The sequence below is a fragment of the Serinus canaria genome, chromosome 4, assembly GCF_022539315.1.
Source record: "Serinus canaria isolate serCan28SL12 chromosome 4, serCan2020, whole genome shotgun sequence".
NCBI lineage: Eukaryota > Metazoa > Chordata > Aves > Passeriformes > Fringillidae > Serinus > Serinus canaria.
The window spans coordinates 5,501,382-5,523,926 of record NC_066317.1 but is presented as its reverse complement, the minus strand read 5'-3'; the positions used below and the strand labels follow the sequence as shown (position 1 = coordinate 5,523,926).

The window sequence follows — 22,545 nt, the reverse complement described above, 5'->3', positions numbered from 1 at the left end:
GCTTCCCTGGTAATTCCCCTGGGCTATGACACAAAGCTGTGAGGAGCACATCACAAGGAACACTCAGGAGTTATCCACACACTACCCTTAGGAAGATACACCATCTTTTTTGGGGTACAGCAGCAACACAAACTGCAGTGCCAGCCATAAAAATATTTCAAAGGTGATGATATAATGATGATACCCGTTTCTACAATCCTCCACACACTTGATCCAAACTCCACTTGGATTGAGATGTTTATCCACAAAACAATTATGTCTCAAAAAGTAATCTGCCAACATGAAATTTTTGTTGAAGCCTGTAAGGAGAGGTAAAATTCCTTCTCCTCTACACACATTTTTTTAGCTGACACAGGGGCACACATACATCACAGACCCAAATGCAATGCTCTCATAAGAGTTCAGCTCTCACAAATACATTACACAGTTTTTTAGTTTCTTCTTCCACCCAACATGCATGTTCTTATCCTGGCAGGAATGCCCATCAAACCCTAGTGAAAGGAGCAGTTTAATTTATAAAAAGACTCTTAATACATTATTCCAAATGCAGACCATTCCATGCCCTCTGTCTTGCATTATACTGGAGTGGCTGGACTCAGTGTCTGCCCAGGTCTCACAGAGTTCCACTGCCTTGCAGGCAAGACTTGGTAGGTGCACTAACTTTTAATAAGATATTATGCCATATTAATCCAGGGAATTGAGGTGGTTTTATTACTACTAATTATTGGCATAGCAATTCTTCTAAATTATCAGCAGTAATCCTTTACCCTAGCAATTAAGGAAGCCTTAAATATCAAATTAGCTATCATACAAAACTTCTCCAGAATTAATCCTCTGTATTCCAGACAAACCAATTGGTAGTTAAACAAGTGTTAAATAACCAAAACATAACATGTAGCTCCAAGCTACTTACTTCTTAAATGTCAGTGAACAAAGGTGAATGTTTTTCAACTGACTCATGCAAGTAATCTCACTGGAGATGAAAGCTCTTGAAGCATAATTTTTTTATTAGATCACTTCTTTCATGGGTTTACTTGATGAATATACTTAATTTAAAATATTTGGTAATTAGCCTGGTCAAGGACAGTGCTGCATTCATTACTACTCCTTACCCAACAAGAGCTGTTTTTAGTATAAAAAGCCTAGATGAAAATAAATAAATACATAACTATTTGCTCTGAAAGGGTAGCGTTTATCTCATAAAGTCTCAAAGTAAAATAAACAGATATTACACCAGTTTAATGATACAAGTGCTAATTCTAAATTCAGACCAAAGTAGAATGTCTGTTATGGGAATAAATGACAGGAATGAAACAATAAAAACACAACATTATCACAGGAAAAACAATGTACTTGTTATTGCAACTCGAATGTGCCTTTGATTAATGAAGAGAAGCTCTGCAGTTCCAAACCCTTGATTTTGGAAGATTTACAGTGGAGGAACAAACCCTTATTCGTGCCACTGGAAGATCAGGCAGAACTTCCAGGAGCAACAGATGATTTCTCTGCTTGCAGTGGAGGCCAGATGTGACACCAAAGGTGGGAGATGTCTGCAGCCCCAATTTCTCTTCAGAGAGAAAAGGCAGGCACAACTCTTCCCAAGAATATTTCTGGGTTTCACATCCTCTGAACCTCAGGGAAAGAAAACATATTACTTATCATTTGCTGTGCCTGTGTTTGTGCAAAAATAGAATGCAATATTGTTTAGCCAAAGTGATGGAGTTTTGTTTCCTTGGCCTGTCAGGGCCAAGTGTGTGTGTGTGTGTGGGTGAGAGTCATGAGAGGAGTGCAGGTGTGCAGAGCTGAGTGCTTGGCAGATTCAGTCCAGATGTAATGTAATACAGAATAATATAGCACAATAAAGTAATCAATCAGCCTTCTGATAAGATGGGGACAGATGCCTCTCATCATTCTCTCCCCTTCATCAGGGACACCCTGAATCCTACAGATGTCTACCTGAGACCAGCACATGTCCAAGAAAAAAATAAACCCTGGACTGATTTGGTTGAATGGGGGAGGGCTCTGAGCACCCTGGTCTAGCAGGAAGTGTCCCTGTGGGAGTTGAGCCAGATGATCTTTAGGGTCCCTTGTCCCCAAAGCATTCCACGATTCAAACCCATAAAAATCCTCGGTTAATTACTTGTCTTTGCAGCAGAGAAACGCTCAGCTCTTTTTTTTGCCTTTGCTCTTTCCGTGTCAGCAGGACAGTCCCACAGTGGCCAGTGCAGCCCCAGCAGCAGAGCCCTGAATGCAGCACACAAAGGGAGAACAGCTAAAGCACATAATCCCTGGGGAACAGAGGCAGCCCAGGGAAGGAGAGACCTTTCTGCTCCGCCTGGAAGGAACCGCAGGGATGCCCCGCGCCGCTCGCTTACCAAAGAGATGCCAGGCGAGTTTTTCTAAGAAAAGAACCCTGCTTCTTAAAAAACTTGCACTGCTTCGGCAGCAAGCTCACAATGAAAAGAGAATTCTCATTTGCATCAGCTTGAAATGTCCATGTTCTGGTGTTACAAAGCCTATGGCTGATAAAGTACTCTTTCTGCTTAGCAAGAATTGTAGTGAAAATGCAAAGATCTGGCAAGGTATTTGCTTCTGAAATACTTCGCTATTACCATGGAGAATCTGGAATATCCACCACTGCACTGGAACAAAATGAAGATAAAGGAGTTTGAATGCTACTATTATTGTTAGGATTTCTTTCTTCTTTTTTTAAAGGCTCTGTGGATTTCAAAGGGGCAAGAATTAATCACAGAAATAAATCAAATACCGCTGCCAATAACAGAGCAGGAAGAAGTGTTAAACAAAAACAATAAATACAAATGATTACTCACTCAAACACACACAAACATAGATAATTAACATTTGGAAATTAACAGTGGAGTAAGTCCCTTGGGTGCCACCAATGACAGAGAAAACTAGACTAGAATTTCAAGAAAAAAAGAACAGCACCTGTCTTCTACAGTAAAGGTATTTAAATGGATCAGAGGCTGCATCTCTTTCCCTGGGGAAGGTGACACATCCCATTTCCTTGCCCTGACCTCATCTCCCCAGCTCTCCCACTGGAGGGTCTCTACACTCTGCAAGAGGACATGTACACAACACAAGGGTGTTCATCTGCTCTGCTGCCAGAGCTCTCAACCTCCATGCCTGGAGAAAATCCATTTGCAGTCAGCCAAGTGCTCATCCTCAACAACCACTGGGGCTGTGGACAACCCTGATTTGTCCTGGAGCCCTGGGATGCAGCTACATTCCTTCATTCCACTCATTCCTGGAATCCATTATCCTCCCAGGATGAGAGAGAGCTGTTGCACCACTAAATAATCTTAGGTAGCTTTCTTATTTTTTGGCAGCTTTGTTGCAAGGCACTGGTAAAACCCAACCACTGCAGCGCTTCTGGCTTCAAAAGAATAGCTGCTAACAGAAGTTATGTTAAAAATTAAAGCAACAAGTTTCGGGTTTTAATTAATTTAAAACCTGAATTTTGGGTTGATTAAAGAGAAATGTGAAGTGCAACTGTGAAAAAAGATATAAGGACAGAGAACAGAATTTTATAGACAAAACCAGAATAGATGGAGGCTCGGTATAGAGAAAGTCCTAAAGAAAATGGGCTATTCTGTGGCTCCAGTTATGTCAAAGATATATACACAGTATGGTGGCCCTTCCCTTGAGGGCAAGGTCCAGCCTTACAGAGGAATCCCTTCCCACCCCAAAGAGCCACACAAGAAAGAGCCAAGTCCCAGGAGACTGTGCAGATGCCCCAAACCTGTTGAATGTTTTTATACCAATGTCCAGTGCAGGCCATTTTCAGAAAATAGAGCCACTGTCATCATTAAAAATTAATGCAAACCAGCCTGGAGCAGAATTTACATTCCTCAAAAGACAGTAAATCCTCAAGACAAGAGACTACCAGACCATCCCATCAGCGTGTCACCATCCCACCAATGTTTTCAAAATCCAGGGGAGCCAGACAAAACCTATCAGCCTGTAACACAAACAATCCCTCAGAAGTATATGTTAGGCTGGGATTGAAGCTGTAAATCTTTCTGACGAGATTTTCACACACTCTTAAGAGACCTAATGCCATCCTCTGTCATGATAGAAAGGAATTTCAAATGCTTAAGCATGCACAAGCTGACAATTGGAAAATCACCACTGGCTGAGCTCAATATCTTAGAGGGAAAATGACTTTTAGGGGACTTATTAGATGAGAACACTGAGCTGGAAGCTGCTGATGGGCATTGACTTGTGTAAGCCTCCAATGGCATATTCATAAAGTAGTTCAACAGAGGATAGATCTTTCAAAACATATAAATTAAAGCCTGGTGTGACTTTCACCTAAATCTATACATACCATCTGTTAGATGGATTCAAGGCTGCCACTACATCACTTAAACTCTTGTACTTGTAAAGCTGTGGTGGATCACACAGCTATATCCTACTGTTCTTCTTCACAGGACTGGGGAGGGGGGAGAAGCCAGGGGAGAAGCCAGGGGAGAAGCCAGGGGAGAAGCCAGGGGAGAAGCCAGGGGAGAAGCCAGGGGAGAAGCCAGGGGAGAAGCCAGGGGAGAAGATCTCAGCAATTTACAAAGTGATATCAGCCAACATTAAGTACAACTCCTCCCCAACAGAGCAGAGTTTTCCAAAAAATAACTTCTCTCAAGCTCCCTGGTTTAAAGCAGAGAATATTAAATCAGTTCAATAACTGATGTTCTTGAAGAGAACAAAATTGTAGTGCCCCACACATGTTGGTATCTCCAAAAGCCAGGATATTGTGCAGGATTCATTCAGGAGCTACATAATTACACTTTTTAGCAAGATGCAATCATTGCTGCTGGTAACCAACAACATGAAATTACCAGTGGAATATGATAGCCATTGTCAATTGTGTTGGACAAGGTTACAATTCCCCTGCTTCCAGGACAAAGTTCTCATCTGCCCAGATGACAAAAAAATCTCATGTTGCAAAGGGTACATCTCAAGCCTTGTTGCTTTTCACCAAGCACTCAGAAATGTCAAGCCAGAGCAATGTCATTTGGCTTAGAATTGGTAGAAATTTATCAAATCCCTGGTTTGCAACTCCAGCAGAGCCAAACACAAAAAGAAGTGTTGCTAAATCATTTAATGTAGGTGTTACTTAGCCTAAAATCCACAGAGTGTGACAGCTTTTCTCTCCCAAAACCATCAAATGACCTGGAGCACACATGATTATATTAAGATCTTGATAGCTATCACATGGAAATGAATGTTTCTGGCTACATTTAGTATATTGTGAAATATCTGCCTGTGTTTTTATTGTGCACAACAACAACAACTCCAACTGTGCCTCTTCTACATTCTTTTATAACCGTTTTATATGCTCAGTGGGGGGACAGAAAAAGAATTTAGTTAATCATTAAGCTTTTTCTTTCTAAAAGCAAGCCATGCTGACTGTCCCAATTAATCAATGTCTCTGGAAGTTGCAAAGGAAATTTAACGCACTGTTTCTGTTTCAGAATCCTTTATTCTAAACACCAGCCTTCTGGTTTTCAAATGAAGAAATACACACACAGCTGAAGAAACGAAGAAATACACACACAGCTACTTGCTGTAATCATAATAAAATTGATTTTGGAGTGGTGGTGAAAGGTGTATTTCAGCCCACTAAGAACAATTCTTTCATTCCAATATAACTTTCTGAAATGAAAATTTTAATAACTATTAGTAAATTGAATTTCTTATCAGGAGACTGCCACTTAAACATGATTAAGTATTTCTGAGCCACTGAATTTCACCACAGTCTATTTCATACCCTTCCATCTGCAGGTGAAGTTAGAGCCTCAGAAAGGAGACCTGTCACCACCAACCCATTCTCAAGCATTCCAGAAGGATCTCCTGGTTGCTATTCCCAGTGTAAACAGAAACCTGCATCTATTATGGGATCTACTACTGAAATTTAACTAAATCCCAAATATAGTTGCTTTACTTTAAGCAAGGCACACAGGTCCCTATGTGGACATCAAGTCCCTACAAAAGTCAGACAAAACAGCCAATTTTTGACTTTTTAGAACTATGCCACCACAGAAAGCCTCTAAATTAATACTCAATTATTTCTAATTATATGAGAGGGGAGCAGAGTGTTTGTTTTCAAACTGCATTCTGGAGTTTGACTTCTCAACCCAGGCTCCCACAAAACTCTTCCCCATCAAGCTGCCCTGCAGTTCACAGCAAAGTTTATCCCCATTTCTTTTCCCTGTGTTGCCACCATTGCCTTCCATTGCTTTTTACAGAGTTCCAGCCATGGAAAGTGCCTAACCATAGACTGCAGAATGTCTTGATTTCCTTACTGCCTTGGCAAGGGCCAAGCTTTTTGTTAGATGTTTAGTGTTTACCCCGTGTCACTTTCAATACAGATTTTAATTTCCACAAATAGAAGGTCCTTCTCCTGTACTCGGGGCCTTATTTTCTGTTTGGTTATTATAATCTAAATTAAGAGCAATTTAACTAAATAAAAGAGAGTTACAGTGAAGGAAAATTAGCATAACTCAAAGGAAAGCCAGTCCACTGTTTAGTAATAATTTCTTTCATACATCCATTAGAGAGCCAAAGCTGTAATAACAATGTTATATTTTCACAGGGGAAAAAAAAAGTAGCATTTTGTTACTTTCACAAAGGGTTTTTTTTTCTTTTTTAAGAAAAGGGAATGTAGCTGGACTGCATTTATTTTTCTATTTGTATAGTGGTAGCCACAATTAATAATCATAATATTAGGGTATATTTTCAGAAGAGACTGTTTGCACATGTGAGACCTCATGGCATCAGAAAAGCACATTCATTTTTATGGCACTATATCTCAGAGGGAAAGATTGTCTCCATCACTTTTGAGCACCTTTACTGTTTTAAATTGTATTTCCATGTGTGTTTTAAAAACAGACCCATGTGGGATGATCAAGGAAGGACAAAAAGAATACCCAGAAGACAACAGAGCAAAGTAGCCCTGATTTGGATGAAGCTTAGTTACACCATTTGGAGCAGGACTATGCAATTAGGTTTTTAATATCTTGGTTTCTGTGAAAAAAAAACTGTGATATTTCAACTTAATGACTGCAAATTGAAAAAAAAGATATCCAAAATTAAATTTATTTGCCCTGGTGTGAAGTCTCATGTGCCATTTTTCTTCCATGCTCACTGGGAAGAACACCTTGCAGATTTCCAGCTACACTGCCACCATCATTCACAAGACAGGAATCTTAGAGCCCTCTAGAATGAAAATTGCCTCTCTAAAGTTTTTGCTTTAAATAGATGGAGGGGAAAAAAGACCTTGCTTCTACTCCCTTCTCCTCAGCCTTGCCCTGATGGATGGTGTTGCTCATGGGTGGAACAGCTCTGACAGACTTGGAACAGCCACCACATCAGGCATTCAAGCAGCTTTAAAGTTCAGGCATGACACTTCCACATAGCAGTGACCAGTTAATTTCTAGAACAATAAATACCAAATGCTAAGAAGAACTAGGCTTTGCCCAGATTTAGAGTTTGTGGGATTTGTTATTCCTTAACACATTCCTGTCCTGCGGTGGCCTGGCTTCTACCAGGCAGAGCTGGGCACCACCTTCTTGGAGGTCAGGACATTTATTTGTACATGGGTATTTTATATACACACATGCACCCAGTGTTTGCACACAGATACCATAAAGCATGGCAGTAAATAAATAATCAGTGATAAATCACCTGGGGGTCCAGGAGACACGAAGGGACCACGTAAGAGGAGAGCTGGTTATGAGCAGAGGCAGCCACGTGCTTGCAAGGCTTCTCAGTCCAATTTTTAGGAGCTACTTTAGGCACTGGATGGGGATTTTTCTATTAGCAGATAAGAACTGAAGGTTGGACAGCATGACATAAATCCCTGAAGATCCATTATTGTTCATTTGTTACAGAAACCTAAAAGGAGGGCTTAGCTCCAGCCTCTGGCGTCCCACTGAGGAGTATTGAATTTACACAACTCCTTTCCTAGGCTGTAAAATGTATCAAAATAAACACATCATACAATGCAGTTGTCTTCCTCCCCTCTCTTACCCAGTCCCTCACACAAACTCAAAACAGTGCTGAGGAGAAAGAAAAGAAAAAAAAACCACAAAACCAGACCAACACAATAAGAGACACCTTTATCAGCCTCAGCCATCTGTGTTCCTTTAGTCTGATCCAAGCACTTTGGCAGGCATTGCTCCTACCCCATATCATCCTGCCCTGCAAGAAAAAGTCCCCTCCCTCTTCCTCCCCTCTCTGCTGGTGCAGCTCAGGCAATGCTCTGAGTTTTTTAATTCCAGGACTTGACATAACAAGGTATTGGTGCTTATGTTTAATTAATTACAATCTCAACACAAACACTTAACCTTGCTCTGAGGAACTGCAGCCCCACTTGGGAGCCTGGCCCAAAAAACCCACACAACTTTCAGTGCTGACCATAGGAATTATCTGGAGCTTAGAAATGTACAGGTAAAAATAAAATAAAACAGGCTAATTCCTCAAAAGTTTAAAGTGCAGGAGCTAAGAGCACTGCTAAAGAAAGAACACAGTGGTAAGAAAATCACCACTGCCATAAATCAGTTTCCAGACAATCTGACATGACCCTACTGAGGTTAAAAAGCTGGATTTTCATTAATGTGTTCACTGAAATCCTAAAGGCTCAAATTCTTTCCTCAAAGCAAGCAGGCATAAAAACATAAGGCAACTTTCAAAGGGACCAGAATCATGCTCAGGAAAAAAAAAAGCAATTTAAATACACTCAGAAATGCAAGTCTCAAAAGATTAAGAGTACAACCAACTACTGAGTTTGCCTTCTGTTTCTAAACAGCCTTGTAACAGCAACATGTCTTCAATATTTCAGGGAGCATGACACTTTGATAGATTAAAAAGAAATGTTATATTGAAAAGAATAAGGAAAGAAAATAGGGAAAACACCAGGAACCCTGAAGTGTAATATTATAGAAGAAAACCCCTATGGAAAATTCAAGCTTTAAACACATATACTACAGATGTGCAGCACAGCTCTGGCATCTTATTTATTCCTCTGAACTATTTCAGGAGAATTCTCTTAATTTATCAAAAATGATCCAGAAAGGAGTTGACATGGAAAGCACCAGCTCAGCTCTCTCCAAGGAACAATTTATCCCCTAGTACACTCAGAGGGAAATAGAATCACTTATTTCCCCATGCACAGTGCCCATGGCAAACACACCCCTCCAGCTTCAAGTAGTTTTTTTCTTTTCTTAATAGACATACATGCCCTGTGATGAGAACTTGGATTTTTTTTTTCCTCTCCTCAAATGCTTCAGGATGCTGCAGATCAAATTCTTGTTTTGAAAGCCAATTAGCATAGCTCTGTGTAATTCAGTGCTGGATGCTACTTAAATTAATTTGGTACAAGTAGGATATAAATTCTGTTCATAGCCTAGAAAGAGGACTGCACATCTGGGTAAGTGAAATATCATTAGTTCTTAGAACTAATAGTCTTCTCCTGGATTATACTGCAGGGACCAAAACTAACATGTTTGCCTTAAAACCCAAAGTGGACTAGGTATGGAGCACTTGTTTAAAACCTTACATTAATGTTCTTCTCATTTATATTCTAGACCAAAACAAAATCTTGAAAAGGCTTCAAAAAGCATTAAAATTCAAACAAATATCTCCAAAGAAATCCTTGAGGAAAAAATTTACAGCGATTTTATAAACAAAACAAGCACTCATTAGCATAACTCATTGGGTTGAAAGTTGTCTTTTGTTAATCTTTGCTTCAGTAGGGGATGATAAACTTGCAGCAGCAGCAGTATCAGAGCAGAGTTATGACCCAGCCCCTGGCAGAGCAGCCCCTGGCAGGATGGCAGAGCCTGCTCCCAAAGGCAGGACACGCACATGGGTGCTGCAGGTCCGGCTCTGCTCTCCAGGAGAGAGCCCAGGAATGAGTTGTGAGGCTCCATCTGGTGATGGAGGCCTCCAAAAGCAGCTGCTGTCCTAACCCAGCTCATAAATCCCCTCTTGGTTCCCATCAGCAACAGAGACAGTCACGCTCTGTACTCATAAGATGCCCCATAAAAGAGAGATCCAACTAAGGGCCTGGAAAGGAGTCAGAAGAAACTTGTAAAACACAGAGGCTCCAGCTCATCAGTTTTATCAGTGCCATTCATAAGCAATTTAATAAGAAGGAGATGACATGAGGGCTGGAGCACCTCATCTGTCAGGACAGACTGACAGAGCTGGGGTTGTTCAGCCTGGAGAAGAATCCAGGAAAACTTCAGAGCACCTAAAGGGTCTACAAGAGAGCTGGAGGGGGACTATTTACCAGGCTCAATATATGGCACATCACAAACCTATTCCCATTCATTTCACTTACACATCTGGGAGAAAAACCCTGTCTACATGTTTCAGCTCTATGAGAGGATCCAAATCAGCTTCACAGGGCTCCTAGCAGTCATATCATCCTCACATGGCCACTGCAGGGAACCCAGAATTGGCCATGGGATGATGCCACCTTTGGGACAGAGTGAAGAGGACAGGAAGGTAGAAGAGCATCTGCAACAAGATGCTCTTCTCCAAAAGGAGCCCCCAAAGCTCCTTCCACCTGTCTGAGCCTCAGAGCTGCTGAATGCCTTTCTGTCTGTAGCTCTGGATGGCTGCATTAACTGCAGCAGAACCCTTGCACCCTTATTTAGGAACAAGATCACTTACATGGACTGTGTCAACACAAGCCACAGCCTACCTACCATCATCATGCACGTGTGATGGCTACAGACACGAAATGCTGAGGCAAACTCTTGTTTCCATTACTTTCTGCATAGCTGCTGGCACATAAATTACCACTTCATAACAGGCCCTTTGAAATTCTTCTGCATTAACTAATGCAGCTTGATGTATTTTTACAGTGTGATCATGGCTATCAGTTTCCATCTGTTCTACTGTCCTTTTGGAATGTTTTCCCTGCGAGGAAGTAAACAAAAATAGAGCACTGTAAAAACAAACCTGCCTGACAGTCTAGACTGAGGGTCTAATTAAAACTAAGATTTATGAGAGTAGAGAGAAACGTCGCAGTAAAACAAAGACACAGTTTCTCTAAGGTATCTGCTATTATTCTTGGCAAAGCCCAGCCAGGCTATAAATTCACTGAAACAAATCAGTATGGCACTGATGCACCATTCTGATCTAGCATTGATTTTCCAGACTTGGAGAACACGTGAGGAAAACTCTTTGTTTCGCTTCAGTTTTAGTCCCCATAAATTCCTTTTTTTGACTGGGACATGAGTGTGCTAGGGCTTGTCTCCACACAAGGTGCTGCACAGAGTAAGAAAGCAAACTGAGTTAACAGCAGTGCTGCTCCCTAGTCTAGACACAGTTAAAACAAACTGCACCAGCAGAACTATGTCATGCCAAGGGCTTGCTTTGATATAAATTAAATGGACACCTTGCTCCTGGAGGGGTGGGAAGTGGCAATTCAAACTTGGAAAGACTCAGAAGGTGGATGCTTCAGCCAGTCCAAAGGGAATGAGCATCCTTGGGTGAGGTACAGCCTCAGAAAAACTGCACAAGAAACAGGACAAACAGCAAAGATCTCAGACACCACCACCAACACAGTCTTGCCCCAGTAAAGATACAGGTGAGAGCTGGGGATACCAAGAGGGCAAAGCAGGCTTTGGTGACCAACTCCTGGAGCAAATGGGCAGCCACTCCTTGCTCCACCTAACACATGGAAAGAACACTGCACTCCCTCAGCCCTGGGGATATCATTTTACGTGGAAAAGGACTCACTTATTAACATCTATAGGACCCAAGAACCATTTGGAGATTTGTATGAAGAATTTAACACTTAGCAAAAATAAGCACATGAAAATTTTGCCCTGGTTTTTTGGCTATTATTTCTAGTGTTTGCACTAGAGACACATGAAAAATAATATTTTCCGTAATAAAGAATGTTGTTTTTAGAAGTCGAGTGATTTTTAACATAAAAATTATTAGGTGACCTCACATGCAAAAATGCTCAAAGGCTGCTAAAATAGCAAAGAAATGAAAAATTCTAGATATTAAGAACATGTAGCAAGGCAGACTCATTAAAGAAATTAGAGAGGATGAAAAAAGGGCCAACTTTGAACCAAAACACACTAATTGGTTTTGAGAAACTTTCCACATAAGGAACATTCATCTCCCACTCTAGTTCAAGGACAGCTTGGAGATCCTTTTTCGGATCATGCAAATGACAGCAGCAACTTAAATTAATTAACTGCACGTTTCTTAGAACCAGCAATATCAGCTTTAGGAAGAAAAAAAAAAGTGTCTTTGGAGCTGGGACAAGGGATTAGATTTTCATTGTTTACTCCAACATTTCATAAGCAGTTTCCTTTTTCAGGCAACAATTGATGGGCCATGTATCATTAAAGAATGAAGCAATTTATAAATAGCATGAATACAAGGAGAACCCCATTGTTCTTATTTGTGCTGGTAAATATGAGACAGGCCAGATAAGACTTCTCTGAAGTGGGTTTCTAATTCCCTTACTAAATTTGAAGCCCTGCATTAGCCAGCTTGGCTGGAGAAGCAGCACCTTCAGTGTCTGGACCCACCAGGCCACCCCTCTTGCTCTCCCAGTGGGGTGGTGAGTGACACCACACCCCTGAGGCAGAACCCACCAGAAAGGATGGAGGAGTGACAGAGAGCTAGCTCAACCTGGGCTGAGACAAAAATCTCCACATCAGCTCCTTACACCGTGCAATCCTAGGTTTATGGCAATGGCTGCAGTTCCTGTGATTGTCTTTCCAGGAGGCCAGGGCCATTCACTCTGCCTTTCTTCATTAACATCAAGATCTTTACCAAGCATTGTCTGAAATCCCCACATCTTTCCTGATTAAGGAAGAAGCACTTCCCCAGCTTGGAAGTCCAAGATTCCCAACAGTGCCAATCTGTCACAGCTGAGACAGCCACAACACACAGAGTGTCACCATATATTCCAGAAGGCTTCAGCCCACCCAGAGTAATACCACACCACTCCAGAAGGCTGCAGACATCTGCCCTTCTTGTCCTTATCCCAGCCTTTTATCCCCTCCTGTCGATGCCCTGCACCTGTGTGCCCTCTGCTCCCTTGGGTGGTTGGTCAGTGCCCTGGGCACTCCTTACCTTCAATGCTGCTCACCTGTCCTGCACACCTGTAGCCCATTGGGGATGAGGCTCAGCCACAGCCCCACCCCACTCACCACAAACTGTGTGCCTACAGCAATCATGAAGCACTCACAAGATGAAGCTACAAAAATAAAACCCAGAGTCTCATTTCACCCTGCCTGCAAACAAAGACAATCCCCCTCTTCTGAGAGGATATTAACATTCCCAAGTAAAAAGCACTAACAAGACCGCTGACCTGCCCCTCCATGTATTTCCATTTTCAAATCAATACCACCACAAAATCTTTCACTTGAAGTTTATACACACCTTGCTCCTTTACACCCTTCCCCTCCCTTCCTTGGGAGCTATGAAGCTCTTTAAAGTGTATGAAAGATGTTGAGGAGTTCACCTCCCTAAGTGTTACCCCCTCTCAACTGGCACAGTTGACACATAAACCACTATAAATTATATACACAGCTCCCTTCAAGGAAGCCACCCACTGAAGGGTTAAACACACAAACTGGAGATCCTGTCTAATTCCTCTTAATCCCTGGTTACACAGCACAGAAGATGAGGTATTGCCCCTGGGTTCCTATTATTGCTGCCAGACACAAAGCAGGGTACAACACAGGGCCACCCAAAATATCCCACAGCATGCAGATCTTGTTTGGGGAGGCAGGGCTGAGGGGAGTCAGGAGGTGTGCAAGTGATGCCAGTAGGCATTAGCCATTCTATATTAAATATAAAATCATGGTGGTGAAACCCTCAGCCCCGCCCAAAAGGTTAAAAGAGGATTTATGTCAGAAAGCCAAGAGAAAGGAGTTTAGCAGTTGCTGAGGGTTTTTTTTCCCCAGCAGAAACATTGAAAAAGGTACAGAATGGCAAACTGAAGGTACCCCCTTTAGGACACCTACATTACTCTTTTTACCTGAGATAAAGAGTGATGATTGTATTAACCTAACGATAAATACAACAGGGGGAAAAGCTGAGACTGACCACCAAACACATTCACACAACGTCAAATCATCTGGTCTGTCACTGTAGATTATAAATAGGATAAAAATCCAAAGTAAAATTAAAAAACAAGCTTTCAGATTCAATAACTACCATCCAAAATTACACCATCTAGCTGTAAAATCCACTGAAAGAAGCACTTGAGTTTTCTTTAGAATCTCAAATATTTGGTATTTGCAGAAAGCTTTACACCTCACTACTTGCACTTTTCTGACACACACCCCATCACCACCACCACTTTTCTTTCCATATAGTAACAACAAACATGGAAACATACACAAGATTAAAAGCTAGTGATGGAAAAATAAACCATAAATTGTAAACAAACCCCTGTGTTTCCTAAACTTTCATTGTTTCTTTACTGAAAATAACAGAACTGTTCAGTTTCAAGGCATGTCAGCTGCTCTGGGATCAGCAAGGATTCCCCACAGTCCTGCCACTGCAAAGTTCTGCCCTTGGACACTGTTCACAAAGGATGGATGAGAAATACTGAAAAGATACTTTCTTCTTCAGTAAGGGCACTTTTCCATATATTTGGTATTATTTTAGAAGGTAAAAAAATTAGTGACAGAATTTAAGGGGGGGAAAATCACACCACTTCCCAAGGACAAGGATTAATTCACTTCCCGGGCAAAGTGGTTTCACGCAAGCCTGCTCTTCTATTATACTGCCTGCTGGCCAGACAAAGCTGAGTCACTGTTTCAAAACTGTAAATATCTCTATTTCACACCAGGTATCTGTCACCCAAAGCCATTGCTGCAGTCTGTATTAGACAAAAGATCTATTAACTTCCTTAGTCCCACTGCTCTCCTTGCCAATCTCACACAGCACGTCTAGCACTGGGCAGCTCCCCATGTGCAGTGGTTCACTCACATGCCACGCTGCAATTAAGATGATTTCTGGCATCAGGGAAGAGAGGATGGCAGGCAATAAAGAATAATCATGTAGACATTGTTAAGAATATCCTATTACTGTTTTTCCCTTTTCTTTAACCATACCGAGACACAGAACCCAACACTCTTCATAAGAGGAGAAAGAAAATACACAATACTCATGTTTTTTCCCCACAAAAAAAAAAAAAAAAAACCAAAACCAACAAACAAAATCAAACAGAGAATATATATAAATATGTGAAAAAAAGCTGTGTTGCTTATTCAGCACCCACTGACAGTCAGCTTGCACACAGAATGTCACTGTAGCTGTTCTTGTGCTGGACAGCAAAAGCCTTCCAGAGAAATTCCATCAGTTAAAGGGAAGACTGCATATGGTTATGTTTTTGAAAGTTGAAAGCTGATTATAATTTATAATACATTTATAAAGAAGCACAGTAAGCTAATTACATTTGGGAGAAGGCACATTTTAGAGGCTATAAAGATACAACCAGTAATAGGAAATTCTAACTCCCAATTATGCCTCTCAGTGTTCTTTACAGAATAAAACATTTGCTTGTGATTTTAGAAGTGGTTTGCATTCAACAATGTAAAAGCTGCTTGAAGTTTCAATGGTTGCTCTCTTCCCTGCTCAGCAAATACTCATGTTAAATGCTTTTACAACATGTAAGAATATTGCACCCATAGGGTCGGGTCTCCTGTGAGTCCTTCCCCAGCCAAGAAACTCTTTGCTCAAACTCAGAGCTGAAGGGTCATGATCCAAATGCCCAATGGCAAAGGCCTGACCCTCAAAACAACTGTCCATCAGGACAAAATAGGACACAATAGTAAGGAAAATATTATAAAGGTGTATCTTTTACAAATTGCAGGGTTACAGAGCCCTGCACAACAGGAATATTCTCATAAAAACAGCATGAATTACTTAAACCAGCAGCACTACTAAAACAGATCTTTTTCCAATACTCTACTGTTGGTCAAAACATGACCATCAGCAGCACACTGCACACACAGCAGGATGGGATCACATCTCTGAGATGTACCAGTGCTCAAAATCTCTGACAATCACTTCAGAGAGGATCTGTCCCTGCCAGTATGGGAGAGAAACATCGCACACAGATCATACTTAACCTGCAGGAGAAACAACAAAAGCAGCTATGAAGAGAAAAAAATCCACAGCTGTCAAGTAAGAATTGGAAATACCACTTTTGCTAAGATCAAATAAAAAAAAAAAACAACCCAAACCTGCAAACCACCACAGTATCAAAACTAACACTTAATTCCCAGGAGGAAGTATGGCTGGAGGATCTGTGGGGCTGTGCAGTACTGAGGGGTATGTTCAGCCAGAGAGGGAAATGGTTAAACCACTACACACTACCACCATCCTCTCCTGGCTGGCCCACTCAGCAGCGCCAGCCTCAAATTTCCAGGAATGGCAAGTCAAAGGCTTGTGGTGAAGTGCAGCAGGCAGCTCCAGGACATGCTGGAACTTAAAGCAAACACAAGACTCATTCTCACACCTGGCTTCCCAATATTACCACAAAAGACAGCAAAAGCACCAGGAATGATCAGCTCTGTGACTGAAGATTGAGTGAATAAAACACTTGTACTTCACAGATGATGTTCCAAACCTGGTTTCCACCCATTGCTTCTCAAGCTAGTCAGGCAGAAAACCTTTAAAGACCCTTCAGTCAAGACAAATGGCTTTGTGACAAGGGAAGTTCTGAACTAAAACGTTACACTTTTACCACCTGTCACATCCAGGAAGAGAAACAAAACCATTTCCATCCTCATCAGTCAGTTAGGTAGAAAAGTAACCAAAATTGGAGGTGCGTGAGGAGACCTATCATCTGAAGGACTTAGCCAGGCAGAGATGGCAAGAACTTCCATGACATGAGCTGTTCAGAGCCCATGCTCATGCCCAACACTGACACCACAACTTCAGTGAAAAATCAGCCATAATCCTGGAGTAAAAAGATGCATCAGCCATAAAGACAGGAGTAAAAAGACCAATGATTACTGAATAAACCTTTACCTCTGCTCGCTGCGTGCGGGGCAAAACAGACGACTTCTCAATGGCATAAACATCCACCAGGTAGAGCCGTGCTCCTTGCTCCCTGTCCAGGATGGCAGCGGTCTGGATGACGCCGGTGTGGCGCCCGATGGTGAAGAGCCGCCCGAGGCTCCTGTCCTCGCAGCGCACGGACACGATGTAATATTCCACCTGCGCCTCGGAGCCCCGCGGGCTCGCCGCTTCCAGGGAGATCACGTTCGTGCCGATGGGCTCGCCCTCCTTCAGGATGGTGATGTATTTTGGCTGAGTGAAAACAGGCCCATCAACCCCCTGCAGTATTATAGTCATCTCAGTGGTGGATTTCCTCCTTTCCGGGCCCAGGTCGGTGGCAGAAACGATGAGATTGTAGATGAGCTGAGAAGGCACCAACGCTGAAGCCACTCTTAAATCTCCGCTGTAGCGATCCACGATGAAGGTTTCGGTGTCTCCATTGACTATCTCATACTCCACCTCCCCATTGGCACCCTCATCAGGATCCGCAGCGATGATCGTGGTCAGGATGGAACCGATCACCACCGAGGGGTCGGCTGCCAGGGCGTTCTGCGACACGAACACGGGTACGTTGTCGTTTTGATCCGTCACCAGGATGGTCACGTTCTTGAGGGCAAAGCGCCTGGACTCCACGGGAACGGCCTGATCGGTGGCTTTGACCGTCAGCTCAAAGAGATTGGCAAACTCCCGATCGATTTCAGCGCTGGTAAATATCGTCCCTCTCACCTCGTCGATACGGAAGTGATTGCCCCTCGGCATCTGCTGGATGATGGCGTACGTTAGCTGCCCGTTAATATCCGCGTCCGGATCGTGAGCGGTCACGGAAATGACAGAGCTGCCCACAGGAACGTTCTCAACAATTGATTTGAAGATGTCTCCCGGAGGAAAATGAGGGGGGTTGTCATTGAAATCCCTAACGTGTATGACCACTGACATGGTCGAGGATCGCGGGGGCCTCCCTTGGTCTTTTGCCGTTATATTTAACTTATACAGAGATTGTGTCTCAAAGTCCAGTTTCTTGGCAAGAAAAATACTCCCAGTGTTGGGACTGATGCTAAAGGTCCCGTGATTGTTTGTCCCTGTAATGCTGTAGTGGAGGTCAGCGTTGTCACCTGAATCAGAATCAGTGGCAGTGACCGATGACACAAGCTCACCAACCCTCATGTTTTCTAAGACATCCACTAACAGGGTTGATTTAGGGAAGGAAGGGCTGTTGTCATTTTCATCCAAGACATCAATGTTCAACATGCAAGTCGAACTTAGGGGAACTGCTCCAGAGTCTACTGCTTGGATGACAAGGGAATACGATGCAGTAGCCTCATAATCTAGTCTGCCTACTAAGGTCACTTGGCCTGTGCTGCTGTCTATTACAAACTGATTTTCTTCATTTCCCTTGATTACAGAATACTGAATCAACCCATTAACCCCTTCGTCAACATCTGAGGCAGAAACTCGCAGCACCTGTGTCAGATTTGCTGCCAATTCTGATATAGTAGCTTGGTAAAGATCTTTCAAAAACTTGGGGGCGTTATCATTGATGTCTTTCATGTAGATCTGTACAGTTGCCTGATCTTTCAGAGGCTTTGGCAACCCCTGATCTGTGGCTATTACTGTAAGGCTAAATACTGCAGCTCCCCTCTGTCTCATGAGAGCTTCTCTGTCAAACTGATAAGTGCTTCTGATTTCCCCAGTTACCGTGTTCAGCTCAAAATCTGGCTGCATATGCTCAAATGAATACCTGACCTCACCATTTGGCCCAAAGTCTTTATCTACAGCATTTATTTTACCCACATACGACCCACCTCTCTGCTCCTCTTCAAAATAAAACACATAGTTGGTACTGTTGAACAGGGGCCTGTTATCATTTACATCCTCCAGAATCACAGTAACATTCACAGTGGCATTGAGTGGTTCTACTGCTCTATCAGAGGCAACGACCAGTAAAACGTATCTTTCCTGAAGCTCACGGTCCAGTTCACTTTTTATATACAGCTGGCCATCTGGGAATATGCCAAAGGCATCCCCAGCATTTCCTTCAATTATACTGTAAGCTATTTCACCGTTCACTCCCGAGTCTTTGTCAGAAGCCTGTACCTTAAAGAACCTGGAATTCACAGGCTCTGACTCCAAAATAGTAATTTCATAGGAAAGCTGGTCAAACACAGGCGGGTTATCATTTACATCATGGACAGAGACAGTCAGGATAAAGGTGGAGGAGAGCTGAGGCACTCCCATATCCGAGGCCAGGATTTCGACCTGGTAAGACCCAGCATTTATGTCAAGCGGCCCCGTTAAGCTTATAGCACCAGTTTGTTCATTGATTGAGAACAAGCCCTTTGGGTTTTGCTTAAGGCTGTAAAGGACCACACCATTAACACCTTCATCGGGATCAAGAGCTTTGGCCTGGAATATGGTATGCCCAGCTTTCCAGTTCTCAACAACATTTACACTTTCCACCACTTGAATGAAGTGTGGGGAATTGTCATTTAAGTCTTTGACAGTTATATTGACCACAGCATCGCCAGTTATTGCCCCACCCCTAGCAACCACCTTCAGCTGGTAAAATGCTTGCTCCTCCCTGTCAATGATACTGGCTGTGGTGATCTGCCCCGTCACCCTGTTGATGGCAAACACGCCCCTCTGGTCACCCGTGGTAATGAGGTAACTGATGTTGGTGTTGAGGTCCATGGTGGAAGCAAAAACAGTACCCACGTGGTAACCCAGGGCAACGTTTTCAAAGACAACAAAACTGTACGTGCCCTGGCTGAAAACAGGAGGGTTGTCCTGTGTGTCCAAGACAGTGATGGTGACAATGGCTTGGTTCTGAGACTGAAGATGGCCACCGTCAGTGGCCACAATCTGCAACTGGTAAGCAGTTTTCTCCTCCCTGTCCAGGGCTATTTTTGTTGTGATGACCCCTGTCTGCCCATGGACCTGAAACCTGGAGGTATCTCCAGCTGAGATGCTGTACTTGACTGTCCCATTGGGGCCCAGATCAGGGTCCGTGGCAGACACGGTGGTCACATAGGTTCCGGCCGGCTCGTTCTCTTGGATATGGGCAAAATACTGAACGGGGTAGAACACGGGGCTATTGTCATTCACATCCAGGATGGTCACGTTAACCCGGGCTACCGAAGAAAGGGGAGGAGAGCCCAAATCACTGGCCAAGACCTGCAAGGAGAAGTGAGACTGCTCCTCCCGGTCCAGCTGTGAGACAGTGCTGAGCTTGCCTGAAACAGGGTCCAGGCGAAACATCTGGCGAGGGATCACAGAGGAGGGGCCAACTGCTGCCAGCACTGGCTCGGCTTCCTGCAGGGAGAAGCGGACAGTCCCGTTGTCCCCCAGGTCCCCATCAGTGGCACTTAGGATAAGCAGCTCAGTTCCTGATGGGGAGTTTTCAGCCAGGGACACCTGGTAACCCTCAGGCTGACCGAAGCGAGGCTTGTTGTCATTGACATCCAGGACGGTCACCACCAGCTGTGCGTAGGAGAATTTGGGCTGCACACCCTGGTCACGGGCACTGATGTTGAGCACCACCTGAGAAGAGGTCTCTCGGTCCAGCCTGCTGGAGCTGGACGTGCCGGCAGCAGTGCCACCCTCGGGGACAGACGTGGTGACCAGCCCGCTGTGCTCGCTGATGCGGAACCAGCCCAGCTCATTGCCTGAGACGATGCTGTACTTGAGGTTGGCGTTGAGGCCCGAGTCACGGTCCGTGGCACTGAGGCCCCGCACGTAACTGCCCGGGGGCACATCCTCGCTGATGTTCACCCTGTACACCGACTGCCCGAACACGGGCGGGTGGTCATTGATGTCGTTCACAAAGATCACCAGGCTGGCCACCGAGGAGCGGCTCACGGGAGCTGCCACCGCTCCGTCGGGGGAGAAGACGGACGTGGGAGAGCCTGGAGGTGGCGGCGGGGCCCCATAGTTATCCGCCACCGCCACGGTAAGGTTATAGGCCGGGATGCGCTCCCGGTCCAGCGCGGCCGCTACCTTGATGAGGCTGAGGTTGGGTACCTTACTGCTGTGCACCTCGAAGTGCCGCTGCTCGTTTCCCGCCAGGATGGACACGGAGATGTTCCCGTTGGCCGCCGGAGAGTCGGCGTCGCTCACCGTAAGCAGGGCCACCACCGTGCCGGGGGCCGCGTTCTCATCCACAGAGGCGAACCGGGAGGTGGCCGGGAAGTAGCGGAACTTGACCCGGGGCTCGTTGTCGTTGACGTCGAGCAGGCGGATGAGGGCCTCGGCCCGGCCGCTCAGCGCCGGCACCCCGCGGTCCATGGCCTGGACCGTCAGCGAGTACTGCTGCCGCACCTCGTAGTCCAAGCGCTCACGGATGCGGATCACCCCGCTCTCGGGGTCCACCTCGAAAGGGAGGTTGCCAGCCCCATCCCCAGCACCGCTGCCATCGCCTCCTTCCAGGCGGTAGCGGATGTCAGCGTTGGTGCCCTCGTCGGCATCGGCCGCAGTCACCTGGAGAACGCTGGCCCCGACGGGCGCGTCCTCAGGCACTCGTGCCTGGTAAAGTGTCTGGCTGAAGATGGGGGGGTTATCATTGATATCCTGGACGGTGACGTTGACCTGAAGGTACCCTCGCCGACGGGGCTCGCCCTTGTCCTCCACCTGCACCAACAGCTGGTAGGTGGGGGTGGCCTCCCGGTCCAGCCCTCCGCGGGAAACCAGATGCAGGAAAGCCCCCTCGCCGCTGGGGTTGAGGGTGATGTTGAGACGGAAGCGACCCTCCTCGTTGCCGGCCACGATCCGATAGGAGCCATGGTCCACGCCATTGGTGCCACTGTCAGCATCGGTGGCAGTGTCCAGGATGAGCTGGCGCCCGCTGCCCGTGTCCTCCTTGAAAGTCACCACGATGGAGGGGTCGGGGAAGACGGGCGCGTTGTCGTTGAGGTCGAGCACCAGGACGCGCACCTCGCTGGGGTAGGTGGGCTGGCTGGAGAGCACCACCAGGTCCACCACGTCGCTGGCCAGGCTCTCGCGGTCGATGGTGGCGCGGGTGTGCAGAGCGCCCGAGGTGGCGTTGATGGCGAAGAGCTCGTGGTGCTCGCTCAGGCGGTAGGTGAAGCCGGGCCGGGTGGCGATGGTGCCCACCCAAGTGCCGGGCGGCTGCTCCTCCAGCACCCGGAACACCTGGCGCGGCTCCGCGGCGGCGGCGGCGCTCCCCAGCGGCGGCAGCAGCGGCAGCAGCAGCGATAGCAGCAGCGGCGGCGGCGGCCCGCGGGCGGCGGGGGGGCGGCCCATAGCGACCCGGGGGCGCAGCGCCCCGAGGGGGCGGCCCGGCGCCGCCGCTTGACCCGCTCCCGCTGCCCTGCCCGCCGCCTCTCTCGGCACCCGCGGACGCTGCGCTCCGGACGCGGACGGGAGCGGAGCCGGCGGCGCGCCGCGCTCACGGGACGCTCCGGCTCTGCCTCTGCCGCCGCTCCTCCCGCCGCCGCTCCGGGGCTGGGGGGC

The 22,545-nt window shown here is 45.4% G+C and overlaps 1 protein-coding gene across 1 annotated transcript in view; it reads right to left on the bottom strand.

Moving 5' to 3' along the window:
* Positions 1-22,335, bottom strand: part of FAT4 (FAT atypical cadherin 4) — a 125,400-nt gene extending 103,065 nt beyond the window's left edge. The window contains exon 1 of the mRNA XM_050973694.1: positions 17,050-22,335. Within this exon, the coding sequence (XP_050829651.1) occupies positions 17,050-22,335 (5,286 nt within the window). The remainder of the gene's footprint in view (positions 1-17,049) is intronic.
* Positions 22,336-22,545: the final 210 nt, after the last annotated feature.